The sequence below is a fragment of the Fusarium poae genome, chromosome 1 (assembly GCF_019609905.1).
Source record: "Fusarium poae strain DAOMC 252244 chromosome 1, whole genome shotgun sequence".
NCBI classification, from domain to species: Eukaryota; Fungi; Ascomycota; class Sordariomycetes; order Hypocreales; family Nectriaceae; genus Fusarium; species Fusarium poae.
This window is the reverse complement of record NC_058399.1, coordinates 8,194,639-8,216,763: the sequence shown is the minus strand read 5'-3', so window position 1 is coordinate 8,216,763 and position 22,125 is coordinate 8,194,639. Positions and strand designations below refer to the sequence as shown.

The 22,125-nt window shown below is 48.6% G+C and overlaps 8 protein-coding genes across 8 annotated transcripts; 4 read left to right on the top strand and 4 right to left on the bottom strand.

Moving 5' to 3' along the window:
* Positions 1 to 324: 324 nt before the first annotated feature.
* FPOAC1_002684 (uncharacterized protein) lies at positions 325 to 5,812 on the top strand (the record flags this gene model as incomplete). The annotated part of the gene is made up of 3 exons (XM_044847260.1): positions 325 to 729; positions 782 to 5,215; positions 5,267 to 5,812. 3 exons carry the CDS (start codon positions 325 to 327, stop codon positions 5,810 to 5,812), a joined length of 5,385 nt encoding a protein of 1,794 aa, XP_044713176.1.
* Positions 5,813 to 6,995: 1,183 nt separating this feature from the next.
* Positions 6,996 to 7,475, top strand: FPOAC1_002683 (uncharacterized protein; the record flags this gene model as incomplete). The annotated part of the gene is made up of 2 exons (XM_044847259.1): positions 6,996 to 7,227; positions 7,285 to 7,475. 2 exons carry the CDS (start codon positions 6,996 to 6,998, stop codon positions 7,473 to 7,475), a joined length of 423 nt encoding a protein of 140 aa, XP_044713175.1.
* A 221-nt stretch (positions 7,476 to 7,696) lies between these two features.
* On the bottom strand, positions 7,697 to 9,691 carry FPOAC1_002682 (uncharacterized protein; the record flags this gene model as incomplete). The annotated part of the gene is made up of 2 exons (XM_044847258.1): positions 7,697 to 7,711; positions 7,934 to 9,691. The coding sequence occupies 2 exons, from the start codon at positions 9,689 to 9,691 to the stop codon at positions 7,697 to 7,699; spliced, it is 1,773 nt and encodes a 590-aa protein (XP_044713174.1).
* A 1,488-nt stretch (positions 9,692 to 11,179) lies between these two features.
* On the bottom strand, positions 11,180 to 11,776 carry FPOAC1_002681 (uncharacterized protein; the record flags this gene model as incomplete). The annotated part of the gene is made up of 1 exon (XM_044847257.1): positions 11,180 to 11,776. The coding sequence occupies one exon, from the start codon at positions 11,774 to 11,776 to the stop codon at positions 11,180 to 11,182; it is 597 nt and encodes a 198-aa protein (XP_044713173.1).
* A 1,435-nt stretch (positions 11,777 to 13,211) lies between these two features.
* On the bottom strand, positions 13,212 to 14,149 carry FPOAC1_002680 (uncharacterized protein; the record flags this gene model as incomplete). The annotated part of the gene is made up of 3 exons (XM_044847256.1): positions 13,212 to 13,613; positions 13,679 to 14,025; positions 14,071 to 14,149. 3 exons carry the CDS (start codon positions 14,147 to 14,149, stop codon positions 13,212 to 13,214), a joined length of 828 nt encoding a protein of 275 aa, XP_044713172.1.
* A 218-nt stretch (positions 14,150 to 14,367) lies between these two features.
* FPOAC1_002679 (uncharacterized protein) lies at positions 14,368 to 15,293 on the top strand (the record flags this gene model as incomplete). Its single annotated transcript, XM_044847255.1, has 3 exons — positions 14,368 to 14,370; positions 14,437 to 14,980; positions 15,025 to 15,293. The coding sequence occupies 3 exons, from the start codon at positions 14,368 to 14,370 to the stop codon at positions 15,291 to 15,293; spliced, it is 816 nt and encodes a 271-aa protein (XP_044713171.1).
* A 228-nt stretch (positions 15,294 to 15,521) lies between these two features.
* Positions 15,522 to 17,677, bottom strand: FPOAC1_002678 (uncharacterized protein; the record flags this gene model as incomplete). Its single annotated transcript, XM_044847254.1, has 6 exons — positions 15,522 to 15,602; positions 15,652 to 16,478; positions 16,531 to 17,046; positions 17,107 to 17,180; positions 17,229 to 17,236; positions 17,288 to 17,677. 6 exons carry the CDS (start codon positions 17,675 to 17,677, stop codon positions 15,522 to 15,524), a joined length of 1,896 nt encoding a protein of 631 aa, XP_044713170.1.
* Positions 17,678 to 18,963: 1,286 nt separating this feature from the next.
* On the top strand, positions 18,964 to 21,787 carry FPOAC1_002677 (uncharacterized protein; the record flags this gene model as incomplete). The annotated part of the gene is made up of 8 exons (XM_044847253.1): positions 18,964 to 19,086; positions 19,149 to 19,627; positions 19,682 to 19,870; positions 19,920 to 20,058; positions 20,109 to 20,560; positions 20,613 to 21,168; positions 21,218 to 21,312; positions 21,364 to 21,787. 8 exons carry the CDS (start codon positions 18,964 to 18,966, stop codon positions 21,785 to 21,787), a joined length of 2,457 nt encoding a protein of 818 aa, XP_044713169.1.
* Between the last annotated feature and the right edge of the window lie 338 nt (positions 21,788 to 22,125).

Here is a 22,125-nt window from a genome sequence, read left to right as displayed (position 1 = left end):
TGAAAATACTAGTTGGACACTTTTAAGTTTGATGTTGTTATTAAAAACTACTGGGTAGGTAATCTCGTAGTGCTTGTCATGTGTTGATCCAACGTGCTAAGTTTCTAGAGTTACTTACTTCCAGGGGGCCCCGCCGTAGTCCGGACTCTGCGTGCATCAGAGTGGAGACCTGCCTTTTAGTCGGTCTAGACATGCCAAGAGATGGAGCTCCATAGTTTTTTCATGTTATCGATAAGCAAAAGGTAAAGAAAAATTTCGACCCAGATGTAACTTAGACGAACAGTGAAAGACAGAGCAGTTGGTGATGCGCCAACGTCTTTCACAATGAGCAACCTCAAGCGAAAAGACGCCCCTGGCGGTAACCCCCCCGCCAAATCGGCAAAGAACACAAAAGAAGCCCGACCTACAACAAAAGAGAAAGTCGGCAAGGATGCGAAGCCCGCTCCCAAGAAGAGCGCCGACGAGCCTGAGAAGGCTCCCGTCGTCTCAATCTTGAAGGAGGATGAACCAATGTTCCCTCGAGGTGGCGCAAGCGTTCTTACTCCCCTAGAGCAGAAGAAGATTAACATCGAAGCCAAGGCTGATGCCATGCGCGACGAGGAATTCAACACTGCCAGCAAAGATCAAAAGAAGAAGAAGAGGAAGTCTGCCCTGAAGGGCGATAAGAAGGCGGACAAGAAGACTGGAGAGGAGGAACAAACAATTCGAGTTGAGAGTCTCAGTTTCAAGGTAAGCACATTAAAAGGTATCAATTTTGCGTTGGTTGCTGACTTTGGTTTAGAAATTGGTCAAGGGCTCTCTTGTCCTTGCGCAGGTCACACGAATCAACAGCCTCGACGTCGAAGTCGCATTACCAAACAATCTTACTGGTCACATCTCAATCGTTGCCATCTCTCAACAATTGACCGAGCGTCTCGAGAACGAGACCGCCGACAAGGACAACGACGATGAGGAGGAAGAAGCCGATGACGAAGAGGGCATCGATCTTAAGTCAATCTTTGCCGTCGGTCAGTACCTTCGAGCCTACGTTGTATCCACTGTCGAGGAATCCACCACTGGAAAGGGCAAGCGACGCATAGAACTCTCTCTTCGACCGAGCGAGGCCAACACTGGCTTGGAAAAGGACGACGTCGTTCCCAACGCCACAGTCATGGCATCTATTGCCAGTGTCCAGGACCGTGGCTTTGTGATGGATACCGGCATCGAGAACCTCGGTGCTTTCTTGTCAAGAACTGAGGTTGACAAGACCATTGACGAGAAGAGATTGCAACCCGGCGCTGTCTTTTTGTGCCAGGTTGTCAGCAAGGGCGCCAACGGCAAAATTGCGCAGCTCTCGCTCCAGCAGAAGAAGATCGGCAACCCCAAGAACCTACCAGCTGATGCGACTACCATCAAGACTTTCCTTCCTGGTACTATGACCGACGTCCTTGTCTCCAATACCGATCGACGAGGACTCTCTGGAAAGATTATGGGCCACCTCGATGTGACTGCCGATATTATTCACTCTGGTGTTGGTCCAGCTGGTGTGAGCCTGGACACAGCCTACAAGATTGGCTCCAGGGCCAAGGCCCGTGTTATCTGCAACTTTCCAGGTGCCAGAGAGCCCAAGCTTGGAATTTCTCTTCTCCCCCATATCACCACTCTTGAGAAGAAGCGACCTACCAAGTCAACCGACTCCAAGAAGAACCCCACACAAGTGCTGCCCATCTCATCATTGGTCGAGACCTGCACTGTTCGCCACGTTGAACCTGATATCGGTTTGTTTGTTGATATCGGTATTCCTGGTCTCAGCGGATTCGTTCACATTTCTCGGGTGAAGGATGGCAAGGTGGAGGCGCTCTACGAGTCGAGCGGCCCCTTCAAGGTTGGCTCAGAGCACAAGGGTCGCGTTGTTGGCTACAACGAAATCGACGGACTTTTCCAAATATCTTTTGAGAAGTCCATTCTTGAGCAGGAATATCTCAGGCTTGAGGATGTCCCCATCGGTGCAATTTTGACATGCGAGATTGAAAAGGTTGTCATCGATGAGAGGGGTGTCAGCGGCCTGATCGCTAAGGTCGCGGAAGGTATCAGTGGCTTTGTTCCTGAGCAACATCTTTCTGATGTCCGACTACAACACCCCGAGAAGAAGTTCCGACAGGGTATGAAGGTTAAGGCTCGAGTCCTTTCTACCAACTTGGACAAGAAGCAGATGCGCCTTACCTTGAAAAAGACCATCGTCAACTCCGAGGCGCCCGTTATCAAGTCTTACGACGAAGTCAGTGTTGGTATGCAGATTCCTGGTACCATCATCAAGGTCCTGTCATCCGGTGCTATCATTCAGTTTTTCGGCACTGTTCAAGGATTCCTGCCCATATCCGAGATGAGCGAGGCTTACATCAAAGATCCCAAGGAGCATTTCCGAGTGGGTCAGGTTGTCAGCATTCATGTTCTTGATGTCCAACCTGAGGATAAAAGACTGGTTGTTTCGTGCAAGGACCCTTCTGCTTTCGGTCTGGAGAAGCAGAATGCTCTGAAGAAGCTTCAGCTTGGTGATGTTGTTTCTGCGAAGGTCACACAGAAGACCGAGGATCAAGTCTTTGTTGAGCTCGCCGATTCTCAGCTCAAGGCCACCCTCTTTGTTGGTCATCTGACTGACAAATCGAACTCCAAGAACCAATATGCCCTCAAGCGTATTGCTGTTGGACAGACCCTTTCTGACTTGGTGATTATTGAGAAGGACGACAACCGACGTGTCATTGTCCTTAGCCACAAGCCTAGCCTCCTTGACGCTGCAAAGAACAGAACTCTGTTGACCAGGTTCGAGAAGGCCAAGGAAGGCAAGATCGTGGCCGGTTTCGTCAGAAACATCACCGTCACCGCTGTGTTTGTTCAGTTTGCTGGAAACCTGACTGCCCTTCTTCCCAAGGCTCGACTTCCTTCCGATGTTCAGGATCAGCCTGACTTTGGCATGCACAAGCACCAGTCCATCGAGGTTAAGATTGTTTCCGTCATTCCCGATCACCAGCGCATCGTGGTGGCCCCAGCTGACTTTGACGAAACTGCTGAGCTGAGCAAGAAGGGCAAGGCCAACGAGAAGCCTGCTGCTACGGATGACATTGAGCTGGGAACAATCACCAGCGCAAAGATCACCTCTATCAAGGATACCCAGCTCAATGTTCAACTCGCCAACAGCAAGGTTCAAGGTCGCATTGACGTTTCTCAGATCTTCGACAAGTGGGAAGATATTCCCGACCCCAAGGATCCTCTCGACAAATACAACAAGAAGCAGAATATCTCTGTTCGTGTGATGGGAGTCCACAACGCTAAGGATCACAGATTCTTGCCGTTCTCCCACCGCTCTCTTCACTCTGTCCTTGAACTCACTGCCAAACCTAGCGACATCAAGGCCAAGACACTTAAGTCCCTTTCTCTTGAAGATCTTAAGGTTGGCGACACTCACGTCGCTTTCGTCAACAACTCTAGTCCCCAACATCTCTGGGTCAACCTTTCCCCTTCCGTCCGTGGCAGGATTTCTGCCATGGAGGCTTCAGATGATTTGTCACAGCTCAACGATCTGGAGGCGAACTTCCCCATTGGCTCAGCCCTGAAGGTTAGAGTCACAGCTGTGGATGTCCGCAACAACCGTCTTGACCTTTCAGCTCGTTCGTCTAACTCGTCTGATGCTGTTACCTGGAATGTCCTGAAGCAGAACATGGTCCTTCCTGGACGAGTCACAAAGGTCAACGAGCGCCAGGTTCTGGTCAAGCTCAGTGAGGTTGTATCAGGCCCTGTCCATCTCCCTGATATGACTGACGACTTTGACACAATCAACACTCTCAACTATAAGAAGGATGATATTGTTCGTGTTTCTGTGGTCGAACTGGACTCAAGTAACAAGAGACTCCGACTGTCAACCCGCCCTTCTCGTATCATGAGCTCAACCCTTCCAGTCAAGGACAAGGAGATCAACGATGTTTCTCAGCTCGATGCTGGCGACATCGTCCGAGGTTTCGTGAAGAACGTCTCTGATAAGGGACTCTTTGTCCTCCTTGGTGGACAAGTCACTGCTCTGGTCAAGATTTCCAACCTGTCAGACCGCTATCTGAAAGAGTGGAAGGATCATTTCCAAGTCGATCAACTAGTCAGGGGTCGTGTCATTGCTGTCGACAAGCTGACTCGTCATGTCGAGTTGAGCTTGAAGTCTTCTGTGGTTGACGAGGACTACACTCCTCCCACCACCTACAATGACATCCAGGAAGGTCAGGTTGTTACGGGCAAGGTCCGCAAGGTCGAGGACTTTGGTGCTTTCATTTTGATCGATGGTTCCGATAACGTCAGTGGTCTTTGCCATCGAAGTCAAATGGCTGAGCAGCCCGTCAAGGACGCTACAAAGCTTTACAAGGAAGGCGATGCCGTCAAGGCTCGTGTTCTATCCGTGGACGCCGAGAAGCGACGAGTCACGTTCGGATTAAAGCCTTCACTATTCGAGGACGTTGACTCTGATATGGATAACTCCGATGCTGGTGTCAGTCTTGGTGAGGATGACAGCGATGACGATGATGTCGATATGGATGACACTAGCACTATTCTCAAGATTCTCGGCACAGACAACGCTGGAGACTCGGATGATGACGATGAAGATGAAGATGACGAGGACGAAGATGAGGACGAGGACGAGGACGAGGATGAAGACGAGGAAGATGAGGATTCGGATGTGGAAATGGAGGACCAGCCAATTAGGAAGTCCAAGGGTCTCGGTGCTGGCAAGAAATCGGAGTGGTCCGCTGACCCCTTCGATGAGCCTGAGTCAGAGTCAGAGGAACAGGCAAAGGATGCTGAGAAGCCCAAGAAGAAGAAGCGAAGCAGGGATGAGGTCCAGATCGACCGAACCGCTGAGCTCGATACCAACGGCCCTCAAACGTCTAGTGACTACGAACGATTACTTCTCGGACAACCTGACTCGTCAGAGCTGTGGATCGCTTACCTCGCATTCCAAATGCAAGTTGCTGAGCTCTCCAAGGCACGAGAGGTTGCCGAGCGAGCCATCAAGACCATCAACATCCGTGAAGAGACCGAGAAGCTCAATGTTTGGGTCGCCTACCTCAACTTGGAGGTTGCCTACGGAACCAAGCAGACTGTGGAGGAGGTGTTCAAGCGGGCTTGCCAATACAACGATCAGCAGGAGATTCACGAGCGACTGGCCAGTGTCTACATCCAGTCCGAGAAGCTCAAGGTAAGTTGCTTCAAAAACATTATGAAATTACAGTTACTGATTCATGAATAGGATGCTGAAGCCTTGTTTGAGACAATGGTCAAGAAGTTCGGTGCCAAGTCTCCCAATGTCTGGTTGAACTACGCCCACTTCTTGCACGCCACCCGAAACAAGCCTGACGGAGCTCGTGCTCTGCTACCAAGAGCTACCCAACAACTTGGCAAATCCCACCACACAAACCTTATGACTCGCTTCGCTGCTCTGGAGTTCAGATCTCCCAACGGCGAGCCTGAGCGTGGACGAACTATGTTCGCGGGTCTTCTAGAGGCTTTCCCCAAGAAGGGTGATATCTGGAGTCAGCGTCTCGATCTCGAGCTTGGACTTTCAGAACCTGACCCAGTTATTATCCGCGATGTTTTCAAGGCACGAACACGCGTCCAAGGCTTGAAGCCCCTGCAGGCAGAGAAGTGGTTCAGACGCTGGACGGCCTGGGAGACTGACTCCAAGAAGAAGAGCGAGGCAATGGCAGCAGCTCAGAAATGGGCGGCTGACTTCAAGGCGAAGAAGGAAGCTGCTGCTGCCGCCGCTGCCGAGGAGGCGGATGAGATGGAGGAGTAGAGACGTCTTTCATCAAAGTTTCAATCTGGGATACCATAATACATAGGGCCTTCAAAAGTTACTACCAAGCATAGATCAATTTTTAGCAAACAAAGTTACCAACAATGGCCGTTTTCTGTGAGACAAGTCCTAAGTGAAAGAAGAATGGAATGTTACTTTGAGAAGAATGTCGCAATCATCAGCCAAGCTTTAATACGAGATGATGTTCCTAATAAATCGGAATTCGGCAAACGAGTGTTGGTGAATGACGATAGAATGTAATAGGATGTCGATTGTATAGATGGGGGCCCTGGTAGCAAAACTTGAATAGGTAGTTGTCTCAGGGATTCTATGAAAAAGCGGCTCTGCGGTACTTGTCTGGCCACCAGTACTTCGCCTTGAGAGAAGTACCTGTACTAAACAAATCCACTCCCGGGTCTAAAGTCTCGGCATTGGCTGGTTAATGCGTCATCCTGGGCTGAGCTGAGTTGTGTACATGTAGCTGACTTGTCTTCATTGCTAGATCAACTCATAGTTACCCAATTCAGTTATGAATGTTTCTCCTGAAGCGGAGACTCGAATGTACAAGACGTTGATCGCCTCGTATCGAGTGGTGCTTGCTAGCAACGTTGCTTTGCTCTGCCTCAGTTCTTAATAATGGTAAACACCGCTACTAGCTGACTATAGTCTGACCGTAAAACCCACATGACGTTTCATGCTTAGTAGAAAGAAAAGAATGATTCTAACGCAGCCACATCAAGACTCGCACTCGATTAGGTCTTACTACTAGTTAGTGCCCTTGCAGCTTTTCGTTTATACGGGATATCCGGGGCATATACACACACTAGTACGGTAGAGATCGGCATTTGCAATTGAGGCGAGTTATGACGGGTTCCATGATCTGTAAATAGATCTTGACCGTTAGTTGGTCGACATGGATTGGGTTTGTGGAGATTTTCACCGTTTATGCATTATTCTCTACCCGCTGGACATGGCAATGAATGAAGTCCAAGGAACGACATGGATGTATCGTAGGATTCTACTCGATGTTGAAGGTGACACGAAATATATATAAAGAGGATATCCTCACCTCGTCTTTAACTAACTCATTCACATCATCCTTCAACTCTACAGTACAAACGACTACTGCAACTCAACACTTACTTCTCTCGCATCAACAACTCAACTTTACACAACCGTCAACATGCGTTTCTCCGTCGCCGCCGCTTCCACTGCTCTCCTCGCTCTCGCTGAGGCCCGCATCACCGGTATCAAGGTCCCCAAGGAGATCAAGGCTGGCGAGGCCTTCGAGGCTATCGTCGTTCGCGAGAACTACATCCAGAGCGTCTTTGACTCTTCCATTGTCTTTGGCTACTCTCCCGACCCTTACCCCGGCACTATCGGCCAGGTCCTCGACTCTGTCCCTCTCGGCAAGGGTAAGTTTACTTTGCATTTCATCACAAACTTTTCAATTAGCTAACACAGTAAAACAGACGAGTCCAACCAGATCGAAGACCTCAAGGTCAAGCTTACTGTCCCCGAGTCCGCTGAGAAGGGCGAGGGTGTCGTCTCCGCTGCTCTACTCAGCGTCTACGGTGCTTCTGGAAGCCCTACTCTCAGCGAGTACAACGTCACCGTTACCATTGGTGACAAGACCAGCACCGAGTACGGCGAGAGCAGCTAAATTTCTAGCTCCTTTTAGACTTTGATTGCCCAGCTCACGACCCTCATGTCATTAAACCTTGGAAGTGGTGTTGTGAATGGAGCCTGGATATTTAGACAAGGATCCTCGCAATTACCGCCACCTTTTGCATGTTTCGAGTACATATCTACTTAGCCTGTTAAACATAGACTTGATCTTCAAACAATTGAACGTTGACAACACTTGTCACGAACGAATACTCTTCATGGCTTTTGTATCTGTAAATCTATTGACTTTGTAAAACTAACTGAATCATGATCAATTACAATAGAATCCTTGTCAAAATGTGAAAATATTATCTAATTTGGCTAGGGTATCACTCTATTTAAAACGACAAACTCGATTCGACCTCCCTAATGCTTGTGCTTATGCTTATGCCCATATCTCTTGCTATGTACTGTCATATCACCATTGGCGCTCCCCCAAACGCTGTCACTTACTTTGGTTGGAATCTTGCGTCCACGAAGCCGTTGGTCAATCAACCACATACCAACGACAAACTCTTGACGTCCCAAAACACCTTCACCTTGGCGGTCAACTAGATCCCAAACCTCAGCTAGTTCATCAATTGGTAGACGCGAGCGCTTCCAGATTTCGCGAACAACTGTGTTGAGAACACAGTCTGAAGAATCCCCGTTCATGGCTTCACCAGGAGCGTTGGGTAGGTCTAGTAGAAGCCCGCGATTTGAGGCCCATACTGCCTCGTATCGTTTCCGTTCACGGGGTGTTACCTCTTCTCGCCACTTCTTTCGAGCGCCTTCGTGGTGTGCGTGCTTTCCCTTGTGAAGTTTCAGGCCTTTCTTTTTGTGACGATCTGTTTCTTCTTCAAGAGGCTTGGGTGGTTGCCGTAGTGTTTGCATCATTCGAGGTGATTTTTGCCGTCTTGGCAATGGTGGAGCTAAACTACCTCCTGTATTGTGCGGTGTCAGGCGAGCTGATGCGAGTGAACCAGCAACAATGGCACTGGTGAGTGATTCGAGCGGAAGACTTGTGACTGATGAGCTTTTCAGGTGCCCGCGTCTGAAATCCCGAGTTGGCGATGGCGGGTTACTACCCGTAAAATGCCGTCTCATGGGATAGACCGGGGGAGACTCTCTTGTAGGTGACCGTGAAGGCGACTGTACAGAGGATGCAGAGACGAAAGTATCGTCTGAAGACACTGTGAGAGCCGATGTCGGGCGTGCCTCTGTAGGAGTAGGCGGAGTGGGCCTTGGTCGAGATAATCGAGCCTCTAATTGAGGAGCGGAACGTTTTTGTGTGATGGTAAGTGGCTTATCTTGTAAGACACTCTTGGACTCGATCTTTGGTTTGCTCGTTCCCCTAGGCTGCGGTGGTGTTGGTGGCCGTTGCTTCAGTTCTACCCTAGGTCTGGGGCTGCGTTTTTGAGGATCTGGTGACGGCGGTGATAGAACTTGGGTCGCATGGCGAGTAATAATCTGAGGCGGTGTTTTTGGCCGTAGGACTGGCTTTGGAGGACGTGATGGCTTAGGTGACAGTACCTCTGGAGCTGGTCTGCTCGGTGTCAGAGGCTCTGGTGTATAAGGTCGAGGTTTTGGCTTGGGCTTTGGTTTGGGTTTCAAGTCTAGAGAGGATCTCTCCTCCGTACGCGTGATTCGTTCTTCTGAGATGTTCCTATCCAGTCCCTTTGCTTTTATGGGAGTTCTCTTTGGAGAGTCATGCTTCACAGGATCGCCTGTACGACTTTGCTCAAACATGGAGACCAGTGACCCGGTAGGCTGAATAGACCCTGCGTCGACTATATCACCACTGCTCGATGAACCTCCAATGCTTGTTTTCCTTCGTGGCGTTCGCGCTTTGGGGCTTGGGCTAGCACTTCGACTGGCAGCCAGAGTGGCAGCGATGAAGCTAGCGCTCTTAGGATCTGTCCTCCCCACGGCTGTACTCGGATGAAGCTGGCCCGGATTGGCGCCCAACTGCTTCAGCCTGGCAGCTATGGAGCCTCCATTCTGACCGTATTGTTCAGCATCGATTGTGCTTCCGCCCGTGCTCTGCGCACCGAGCTTCTTGACGGGGCTTCGTGGACGACCAGCTGACGTTGCCGCGGTCAGCGCACCATTATTCTTTTGCAGCGGCGGCGGCGGAGCTGGTTTTTTGTTCTTGTTGAAGGCAAGAGTTGCGCCTCTGAGGGCAGCGGCGGCATCGGAAGAGCCCGTCGTATGGGCAGCGACGGGAGTCATCACCTTCAAGACGACATCGGATGAAGTTAAGGAATGCGATATGAGGTCATTCAGAGGAATTGAACGGGGTGAGACGAGGTCGATGACGGTAGGAAAAGTCTTTAGATTTGAATATTTAGAAATAGGGGTTGTCGAATGATGGAGAAGAAGCAAAGATTGAAAAGCGGATGGTTGGAAAAAGGATTATTGTTGAGGTTGACGTCGAGGTCGAGGTCGAGGTCGAGGTTTAAAGGCGACAGGGTGTCGAGGTTTAACCAACCTCTCTAGATTCTGGCGGCTGCGACGGAACTGGTTCCAATTATCAGGTCTAGATCCCAGCGTAACCTGATTTCAGGGATCTCTTTAGCGGGATGTTCCATCCTGTAGCACGCTGGTCTCGGGTCGCTGAGAGCGCTAGACCTGCTCTGAGTTTAGCGGACATTAAACGGTTCATGTCTTGAGATGAGAAACCCCTGACTAGGTAGGTAGGTAAGTAGTACTAAGGATCCGTATTTTTGGAACCACTATCGACGGTGCATGTTACCAAGGAGACGGGACGATTTTTTTTTGCTTTTACGATTCGCGAGGCTTATGGATTCTATGTAGTGTTGATTTGATTACTACTCACTCTTTCTACTGGATACAAATGTTTGTTATCTGTTTAAGTTTGACATTTCTTGTTCAAGTCTCATTCTGCTGACTCAATTTTCTGGACCAATCAGCTTCAACTATTTCATCCGAATATATATAGTTATTTCGATCGTTAACTATCCGCGAAAACCGAGCTACCAAGTATAATTTTGATTGGCAATCGTAATCTAATATTAATGTTGCTTTATGCCGTCGGCTAATAATATAAGGTGATATTAACATTGGAAAGCAACGTCTGAAAATAAGAGATATATGTTCAAGTCGGCTACTACATTGGCTGGACATAACATTTCAGTCTTCTATAACTGGATAAGTGACAATTGTGGTCTCGTTACCAGAATAGAAAGTAATAGATACATATTTGAAGCAAGCAGTGAACATGGTTCTTATAAATCCCAATGGCAGACCTACATGGTTGGCTCATCCATACTCAACTATAGAAGCCGGCAGAGTGAGACAGTCGCAAGATGATTCGCTATTAACTAGAATCGCTTGTCATAGACACTAATCTATTAGTTACTAGAGCAGTACTAGCTTATATCTCGTGGGAAACACAAACTAGATTACACGCAATAAATAACCTTGTTCTCAACTACAGTCAAGAGCGCTGCATCTGCACCAAATATGGAAACTCTACCGACCTTGGTGACGTCGAAACATGATCCTCTGATACATGGAAATTTACGACAAATCATGTCAGGCAGTTTGTGGGTATCAATAGTAAGCTAGTCCAAGACAAGAGACACCATCTGCACAAGTAAGCACTTAGAACTCCTTTGACGTTCATCAACCAATCCTTCTGCTTCAACTGTCGCATAACCAATGCCAAGCCTTCCTCTTCCGTACTGATAGGCCGCCTTATTTCCCACCGCTCCTCTCACCAGCATCCATCTCATGCACTTGCGCCGCACTCTCATTAGGAGCTTCCACCAGAACTTGGGGTGATTGATTTGGGGCAACATCGGTTGGTTTCCAGGCTGGAGGAGATTGTGATACTGTACTCCATCGTTGCTGCTCCTCAGGCGTCATTCCGTAGGGAACTTGAGGTTGAAGTGAGTTCTGGTCGGCCATCTCTGCTGGTGTTTGCTGTTGTTTCTTCTTGTTGCTTCTGCGGCGAATGAAGAATATGGCAAGCCCTAGAGCAGCGAGTCCGACAACTCCACCAACAACTCCGCCCGCGATGGCACCTGCGTTGTTTTTGCTTCCCCCGCCTCCCTCCTCCTGAGCTGCGTCCGTCGTACTCGCAGTTGGTCCCGTCGAGGTTGCTTCGTCCGAGGTCTCTGTGCTTGATGCCTCTGTGCTTGATGCTTCAGCGCTCGATGCTTCTGTGGTCGATGCAGTAGCCGCGGCTGGGTAGACATTAACTTCCAAGGTTGATTCTGACAAGTCGTCAAACCCAGAAAAAAGCACAGCATTTACATAGCCAGATGTTGAATCACAAACATGGCCTTTCATGTTGTGTGGATAATAAAGGGTATAACATTCCGTTCGAGAACCCTCCGTGCTGGTCGCAGTTTGTGTGAGCTATCTAGCCAACATCTCCCAGAGACAGGTAGCTTACCACTTTCGAATGTTGGTGTTTCTTCTACAGTGCTCGTCGCATTTGTCCGTGTTCAAAGCATCAGCTTTGCCGATGCAAGTCGTCCTAAGGCCATTGGAACCGCAAAAGGCAACGTTGAACTTGTCCGTCTCATACAAGCAAGAGCTCGAGGCACATGTGACGTACGCAGAATGATAACCACAAGTGTTGTTCGCAGCGACAGCTACGGTAAGAGTCTCGGTGATTGGGCCTTCTGCGCGTTCATAGATGTGTTCAAGATGTTGGATTCGTGACGGTAAAGTTGGCTCGGGAGCTTGAGATTGTGCAACTAGGGCACTTGTGAGGTGAAAGCAACAAGATACAATAGCCGCCGAGGCCAGTCCTCCGATAGTGAAACCCATCTCTGTAGCTGACACTTGAAACTGCAGCGAGAAATGGTGAGAAAGAGGAAGAATGACCAAAACAAGATCCTTGGGAGATATCGTTCAACAGGAGCAAGCCTGTTTTTTCAGCCCCCAAACTATTCAGTCTCATTTACCTCTCTCATATTACCCAGTACATACCTAGCCACTAACGTAGCTCAGCCTGTCTTGGCACGATGCAAGGCTTTCCCGGCCGAAGGGTCGAAGGCTACATAAGTACTTGCAACTGTTACTACCATTAATACCTAATGCGGTATGCAGTCCGGTGTGCTCAGCCCTAAGTCCAACTTAGTGCCAAGACTTGTCCTTGAGATGATGTCCGAGGCAGAATTCCAGGATGACACTGTTCGTCGTCCCTGTCGGTCTTCGCAAGCAGCTCAACATCCCAAATAACAACATCGTATCTTGTTTTTTTTAAAAAAAAAAATTAAAAAAAAAATCAAGAATCGGAAAGGCCGTTGCGATCTGTGATTCATCGGCGGAAAACCAGAAGTCTCTGTCTCCTTCCAAGTTGAACGTTCTCAAGTATTTGCCATCTGTAGATTATAAGAGAATGACATCTTGGCATCGAACACCAACTTTGCCGCTCCTTGTGAAGACAGAAGTGATAGCACAAAGCTTGAACCCCATCGAATTCATGTCAATGTATAGATCTTTGTCACCGTCTAGATCATGAACCACGATTCGATCAATCTCTATCACGACGAGCCTATTATCACTGGGTGAAAAATCCATGGGAAACCGACCGTAAAATAGGTTATTCTGGTGACTATAGTGTCATCATGTGATTGTCGTCAAGGTTCCAGACTTCTGCGATCCCTTCTTCAGCAGTAGCAAGAAGTGTGCCCTCACGCCCAAACATAAGGTATCTTGTCCAAGAAGGGTTTCCCAAATCCCACTTCTGTGAGCATATTTCTTGGTCTATATTCTACATCTCAACGCGTCCATAGTATGCCAAGAGTAGCGTAGACCTGTCGCTCGTGAAACTTAGTGCGATTTCTCCTATTCCAAATGACCATGGTATGGGAACCCCTTTCCTGATAATGTTGAGTGTGAGTGTTTTCGAAAGTCTCCCTCTCTCCAAATCCCAGATTCTAAGATTCAAACTCGATGTGTTCCACTTGTACACTTCGTCCTGGGCATCGCTTCGTTTCTTCGACATGCTCTGCAGGAAGATCTCAGGGCAGAATGTAAGGCCTGAGGTGTATATCTGCAGCGAAGCCGCTTCAATGCCTGATCTGAAATAACACATCGTTTGGAAAAGGTTATTTATCAAGTCCTGCACGTCCCGTCTCGTTTCTTGAGATGATGGGTGAACATCGATCTCAGTCTATAACCAGCCAGTGCGTCTCAGTTTAATCTTTTATTAGCCTATTTCAATAGAAACGTGTGTACAATCATATATATGAGCCCACGAAGGACGGCGGTAGCATTGTTGATTCGACTGTCTGTCTCTTGGCAGAAGAAGTATGCAACTTGACCAAAGTTTTCTGGTTCGGTGACCAACTCGTCGATGATCCCTGCTAAAAGCATCGTCTTCCCCTTTCCCGGATCGCCTTTGATCCAGAGGAACTGTGAATCAGATTCGGACTTCTTCCATTGTTTGAATTCTTCGTTTTCGAAAATCCAGCAATACGACTCTTCGCGCAAGCCACCTTTGGACTGTTCAATACGCGCCTTGTCATGGCTTGGATCGGTTATTCGTAGGTCAAGTAAACATTTCTTCTTGTCATCATGCGAGACTGATCATGTTTAGCTAGGACTTCTCACAACAATCCAATACTCACAGTTATAATAGTTATCGCCCTGGTGTATTCGAGTGCCGTCTCTGAAATTATTTTCAGTGATTGTTCGATGTCCAGACATTCTTAGTCAATATCTCAGGACCTTCTAATCTTCTCGCTGACGGTGTAATATAAACAAAATGCAGACCAGGCTTGTGTTGAAACGAGAGACTGGTGGCTGCAGTCACGGGGTCGACATAGCCGCCAGCCTGATCCCTCCACCCCCTTGCATTACCTGCCTAGATTCTATCTTGGTCCTCACTCAACATTGGATTCGATTATCAGTAAGATACATTAATCATGGTAAGAAGACCCTTTAATCAGCCCTTCGATGTACTTATAGTAGCTGCTTATCAATACTATCAATAGGCTTCAGGTGTTGAAGTAGCAGGTAGTGTGATATCGCTTATAGATGCTGCCCTCAGAATAGTTCAAGAAGCCCGCAAGGCGCGCCACAGGGTATCAGGAATCCCCACAACACTGGACAATGTTTCAAAGCATCTGGACAGTCTCGAGAAATCTTTGACTCTTGTGCGAGGGGAGAGAAGTCTACAGAACCTTGCCATCGAGCAACAGCTTCAGACTATCACCCAAGTTGCCGAAGAGCTTAAACGATTCTACGATGAGCTTTCTCTCGTCCAACAGAGAAGCTCCTCCTCCAAATTTATCCGCTCTTTGAGGATGGGTGATCGCGAAGAGAAGAGTCTAGAGGGAATCCTCAAGCGACTCGACACAGCCAAAGACGATCTTACCATACGTATCCTTGTTGCACATGTGGGCATAGTCGGAAACTTTCAGGATGGCATGCGAGTTGCATACAACGAGCTTGCAAAGACAAACGCTAACGTACATCGTGTCTTGAACGTCAACATGGCTCTTTGGGAACGGATCCAGAATCGTGATCGTGCATTGGGTAAGTATAGCATGATATGCGGTAACTTGTCTAACTATGAACAGATGGAACAGTCCCTGTTTCCCTTGCCGACCTCGAGTCTCTTGAAGCACCTCGCTTCAACACATCCTCTCAAGCAGTACAGAACTCGATACATGGCAACAAAGGCGTTGCCTATGTTATGACTGGAAACGTTGGCGTGGAATCCGACTATCGAGCTGCACCACGGACAAATGCAATTACCAACAATGACTTTGGCCAAGATGGGAAAGTCATGACAGGGGATATGGGCGGTACTGCTGCTGAATCATTCAACAAGAACTTTTGGAAATGAATGAAAGAATTGGATACCTTGACCGATTTTCATGTTGTCGGACAACCTTGCTTTGCCAGATTCTGGATGTCTTTCTTGCCTGCTATCAGTATCATACTGTCTTTTATATTGATCTGATTCACTTTTGTTATCATCTTGCAAGCTAACAGCTGTTGGGATTAAGTTTTGATGTTTCTTTCTCTTTTTCTTCTGCTTTTGTTCGGGCTTAATTTGTACACTTGTGACTATCTAGTTCTTTTCACGATCCTCCTTCAAAGAAACAATACGGTTAAGCACAATCTTGTCATCTGTGCTATCCGAGTCCATGGCCTGTTTGGTCGTTAGTTTTCATTCACAGATTCGGATATCATATACTCACAAAGTAGGCGACACGCATAGCCTGGAATCGGACACTCTCGGGGCCGCTAGCCTCGTTGGTCTCACCAGCTGTCACGGGCCAAGGAGCGCGCTGGCGCACCTCCTTGAAGCCCTCCTCAACAAGAGCCTCGGGGTAGACAACCTCACTATTGGGGTTAATGTCGTTCAAGAAACCACCCTCAACGGCGGTAGGGTCGTCAGACTTGAACAGAGGGCTGTGCACACGGGCCTCCAACTTGATGGAACCCTCGGGCACCCACTGGATGTAGGTCTTTGGCTTGCTCTCCTTGTCGAAAACAGCCTTGATGCTAGTGACCTTGCCTGACTCATCCTTCTCGAACGAAGTAGCCTTGATAGGGTGGGGAGCGTTGAGAAGACCGACAGTCTTGCCAGGGGCAAGTCGGAAGTAGCCCTTGATATCCTCCTCTCGGAAATCGGATCGGTCGATGTAAACAGTCTTGGTAAATCGGACCTTGTGAGTACCAAACTTGGGGTCCTTGGGAGAGTAAGGAACTTCCAGTTCTTCGGTTCCATCGTGATCCTCAATAGTCACGGGAACGGGGTCTAGGACAAGCATGAGTCGCGGCACAGTGTTCTCGAGGTAACGGCGGACAGTCTGCTCAAATCGTGCAATCTGTATGATCGTCTTGGCTGTAGTAACACCAAGCTCGTTGATAAAGGCCAAAAGAGCGCCAGGGGGGATACCACGGCGCTTGATGGCGATCAGTGTGTACAGGCGAGGGTCATCCCAAGCTCGAACATATCCGCCCTCGACAAGCTTCTTGAGAGCTCGCTTACTCATGATAGTTCCGCTAACATTGAGTCGTCCTAGAAGCTGTCAGAATTTCGTAGTTACACGTATATATATATCTTGTCTCACCAAACTCTCGCTGCATTGGCTCGTAGACCTCAAGCGACTTGTTCAGCCACTCGTAACTTTCACGAGACAGAATAAACTCGGTGGTACACAGACTGTGTGTGATACCCTCGAAACTATCACAAAGACAATGTGTGAAATCGTAGGTGGGGAAAATCTTCCATTCGGGGGCTCGATGGTGAGTCTTCTGGTTCTTGGGTATACGGTAGGCCGCAAGATCCCACATCTGGGGGTTGCCGTTTGTGATGTCCTGCTTCATGCGGAGGAAAGCAGTCTGGGGTGCGTATTTGCCATCGTGCATATCCTGGAACTTCTGGAGGTTTGTCTCGACATCCTGCTCGGCGTGGGCGCAACGATATCGGGGTCCTTCCTTTCCTTCCTTTCCACCGCGCTGAAGCTTGATCTCGGCCTCATTACAGTGGCAGACGTATGCCTTTTCCTTCTTGATAAGCTCCTTGGCAAGATCGAAAAGCTTCTGGAAGTTGTCGCTGGAGTGTGTGATGGCGCTAGGTTCGAATCCTGTAAACAACCAAGATTAGTCAAGGTCGATTCGGGTGTCGTAGATATCGAGATTCGCACCAAGCCACCTGATGATCTTCAAGATCCATTCGAAGTAGATCTCGTCCTCTTCGTCGGGGTTTGTGTCATCGAATCTTTATGTCCATTAGCTATGGTTTTATCGTTCGGCGACAATATCATACCGAAGGATCTGTCACAGATTAGCATTTTTTGCAATTCTATCTGGCGCAACAAAGCTTACCGTCTTGCCACCGTGGTAGCGGGCAAATCCAAAGTCAATGGCAATGGCCTTGGCGTGGCCCAAGTGAAGGTATCCGTTTGGCTCGGGAGGGAATCGGGTGACAACGGGCTTCACAGGTCTCTCCTTGTAGACATCGGCGAGGAAGCCCTGCTTGAACATGGCATCGGGGTCGAGCTGGGTAGGCTCCTGAACCTTGGGCTTGGGCGCAGCAGGCTTAGGGTTCGCCTCCTGGTTCTTTGCCTTCTCTTCGCGCGAGGCCTGAGCAGCAGCCTTCTTGGCTCGCTTCTGGGTTCGCTTCTTCAGCTCATTGCGCGTGACCTGCTCGCCCGTCACCTCGTCAAGCACGAGCTTGACAGTGCCCTCGGTGACCTCAGCGACAGGGTCGGACATGTTGGGAGTCGTTATAAGATCGATATAGGTTCGATTCGATAGCTGCCTGGACGATTTCGTCAAAGTAGAGAAAATGCTTAGCTTTGTTCAATGTTTGAAGCTGATAGTGGGGTAATTTTTGGCGGTGGGAAGTTATCGAGAGATGTTGGTGGGGGAGGGGCGGAGGGGTTACAATTGGACAGCATTGAGTCATAACGGGAATGATAAAGATAAGAGTCATCAGGAACAAAGACAAGAAACAACATTTGCGTATTAATACTTGTTCGCCTTGAGGAATTAATGAACTGAATTGTATCGTTTATTTGACGATGTGATAGAACTATAATCCAACCAAGTTGTTGTAAATCAGAAAGTGGCCATGTTTCTCAAAGTAAACAGGCTACCCTGTACACAACTAAAATGCTTTGACATGTTATCAATTCTCTTCCTCGCGTCAGATTATACTTAATAGCGATTTTGGTTTCCTGATAATAGAAGGTTAAATCCTCCAGTGTTCATCCTTGTCGAAACGTTGAGAATTGACTTTTATCCGTAATGCAACGCTGCAGAGTCGCCATCTCAGTCTTCAGGTCTTCTACCGGTTAAGACTTGAGATACTATCTTGCTGATATGATCACCAAAACTTGAACCGGAATTCGTTATCTCCAGGAAAGAAAGCTCGACTTGCGAATAATGATATATCATATGCAGATTCCTACAAAGAAGTATCATGCCATGGACTGTTCATGCTTTGCGGGGGACGTCGCTAGGACCCATGTTATAAAAGAACCTCACCACTGGACTTACGAAGCGCTACCATGATATCTCGAGCGTGACGAAAGCTGCCGGTAAGCAGGATTGAGTGGGGGTCACTGCCTGCAAAGTAGACTAGAATACGACTTCAAGATGTCAGAGTCTCGGGTGTTTTTTTATTTTATTATGCAAGGGAAACTGTTGGCCAAGAGTTTCCGACTTCCGAAGTCCCCGTGCCAGGGCGACAATCATCGTCATTTCAATGGCAATGTCGTGATATGGCTGACAGCGGTTGCAAGGATTTTTAACCCACATAGTGCTTGATAGAGGGTGGCTTTGATGGTGGTCTAGACTCTATTGAGTTGCCTAAATCAATCTCCCCGAAGATTTGGTGTGGCGCGAATCCACCTGCTGCTACACCTTGTCAGCGATTGCAGAGGGACGGACCCTCGCACGCCATCGCCAGGTCGCTCGCTGCGAGCAAGGGCATGCAATGCAAGCAAGGCAGGTGAATAGATAGCCTGCCTACAGAACTTCCAACAGTAATCGCAACCATGGGAGATCATCACTCAAGCCCTGGGAAAAAGAAGTCTCGCAGTCTTGCCGATAGTGAGAGTCTTTCTAGCGTCAACATCAACCGCAACAATATGGGCTGTCGAGTTTGTCGTGCAAGAAAGGTAAGTTGACGTCTCTTATTTTTATAACCAACAAACAAATTACTCACATAAAACCCACACAGGTCAAATGCGATGGTCGACTCAACGGCTGTCGCAATTGCGAACGTCTTCAACTCGAGTGTGTTGAGGACGACGGCTCAAAATCGGGCAGTCGGCGTGGCTCAGTCCCTGTTTCTCTGAGAAAAATCCGGACTTACCGATCTTGTACGAGCTGTCGTGTTTCAAAGACGAAATGCGACGGCGACCGCCCGAGATGTTCGCGATGCTGCGCCCGTAATTTAGAATGCCAGTACGACGGAGGTTCGGCTCCTCGCTGGGCCCGCAACCTGAGCAAGGCACCAACTTCAGTCTCCAATGACGAAGAATTCGAGTCTTCTCTGGATGCGTCGTCAGTTACTGGAGATAGCTTCAGGTCGCCTAGTCTCCTTCAATCGCGAGGCACTGATGCAGCAGCATCCCATCGTTCCGACACCAGAGCTACCAGTGCTGTCGACCCTCCCATAGATTTTTCAGACGACACTGAATTATCTATTTATTCTTGGTGAGTCCCATGTCTAATCCGGCTGTTCCGAGTCGTCACTGACTTTTACTCTAGGCTTGTATCATCGGATCTTCCATCTTCAAACAATATCCGTACCGTAGTTGATCACTACTTTGCAAACATTCATCCTCTTCGTTGCTTTGCTTTTGTACATAGACCGTCATTTACTCGGCAGTTAGACAAGGGATTTGAGTCTGAGGATGAAAGAGCATTGCTACACATCATTTGCGCCCAAGGCGCCAAGTATGTTACCCCGACCTCAGTGAATGAGAAATTACAGCTAACGACCTAGATTCTATGCTCTATCCGTCAATATAGAAGACCATGACGCCAAGGCAGGCTTGATACGAGCCGCGGGCAATAGCTGGGCGCAAAAGGCCGAACTGCTAGTTCTCACCAATTTTGGCAAGATTTCAGTTCAGAGACTCATGGTAGGTTCCAAAGCAGCGTTCAGAATTGACAATTGACTGACTGTGATCAGACGTGTATCTTGCTTTACGACTTTCACTTTAGACTAGGCGAATATACCCAAGCTCTGATGCTAAGCGGTCTCGCTGTGCGAATGGCACACGCACTGCAGCTCAACGTCGAGTTCTCACCCGACATTCTTTGCGCAGAAGCAAACGAGTCCTCTCCGCCTGCTGTCGAGAAGGAGAGCCGCCGAAGACTCATGTGGGCTTGCTACATCCTGGACGCGTGGACCGGTAGTGGTGTTGACCAATTGACACTCCTTCGCGAGGCCGATATCAAGATCCAGTTGCCGTGCAATGAGCGTAACTTCAGACTCCGAATTCCATGTGTGACTGAGACTCTCGGTGTAGGACATGTTCTGCAATTCCTACCTCCTGCTATCGTTCCACGGAGACCGGCTGCCAACATGGGTATCATGGCTTACTACATCCGAATCGTCACTCTCTGGAAACGAGTAGTCAGGTTTGTACCACATACCACCTTGATGAGAATCATATATCTAATTGAAAAACAGATATGTCAAGCATCTGAACACGAGTCCACCTCCATGGCTTCCCGAGTCCGACTTTGCTGCTCTGGACGCTGACCTGCGAGCATGGGGTCGACACCTCCCTGAGTTTATCTCATACTCTACCGATACCATCTACGCTCGCCTTGAGTCTGATCAGCTTGGTTCGCTTGTACTGCTTCACTGCACATATCACCACAACCTTCTGGACCTCTACAGAATATCTATGCCAGAACTTTTCAAGCTAATCAAGCCCTTTTACTTCCCACCCAACCAAGAGGAGTTCTTGCAGTCTTTGCAAGCTGACTGCTTTTATCACGCACAGCAGATTGCTACCATCTTGGCAGAAGCGGTACAACATGGTGCACGATATCTGGCCGATAGCTTACTACCATGCTTCGCATATGACAGCAGTCGGGTGATGTTGTACTACATTGCAAGACTACTTGATCTTAGTAGACCTGATGCTGAGACCATTGTTGTGGATGCAATCAATGCTGTAGAAAGCAACAGTAAAATCCTGCGGACAATGGCTGCCCTGTTCCCGCTTGCTGATTCTCTTGTAAGTGGAATAGTTCTTGGGAAATAGGACTCGCTGACAATAACGACAGGCGACTACGACGGAGCGATGGCTAGCCAAGATTCGCAAAACTTTTGCACAAGACGAGCATATGAGCGATCGCCCTATGCAAGGCGATGAGGAGAGGTATGCTTGGATTAATTTCTCATAAAAGGGATCGCTAATAACGTAACCCAGTTCGCCTATTCTTTCTGGAAGCCCGGTCATCGGCAGTCCTGGTGAGGCTTTGGGAGCACTTGGCTTAGCACGTCTAGCTCAAGGCGAAAGTGGCGATATCAAGTTGACGGACCGGGACGCCTGGAACAAGACTGGAAATGTAAGTCCGCCTTCCAGTAAGATAGGAGCCGGATCCGTCTCCGGGCGCCCGCCAAACAGTCAACCTGAGGAGACACCTGCGCGGTCCAAACTACAACATGAACAGCCCGTGACTCAACGAACGCCTCCTGGAGCCACGACTTCTCACATGGATCATAAAGCAGTCGATCTAAGTGACCTTCAGAATTACTTATCCTGGGATATGTATGGCATCATGGAGATGAGCGAAAAGGGTCTCAAGGCTGGCATAGAAGGTAATGGCATGCCATCATGGAGCGCAATGTGACCGAAAGATGTTTGAACAAAGTTTCCGGAGACATTGGTAAGACTTACTATCCGAAAACATCTTTCTGAATACGGAACTTGAGCCCAGGTCGTGAGGCTGGGTTGACGAGGCAATTCGGGTTATGACGGGGCCGGGGAACATCGCCAAGTGATCACCGCCACGAAGTTAAAGTGCCAACGACGGAGACGAGAGACTCCCCGACAAAACGAAGGACACTGCCATAATTCTTTAGCTTCAACGTTCCAAGCGATAATTTCAAGGTGGTGTGGTGCACGGTCTCGACAACGGCCACCCCGATTACACCTCCAAGCTCCAAGCACTGGCATTTTTTGACAGCA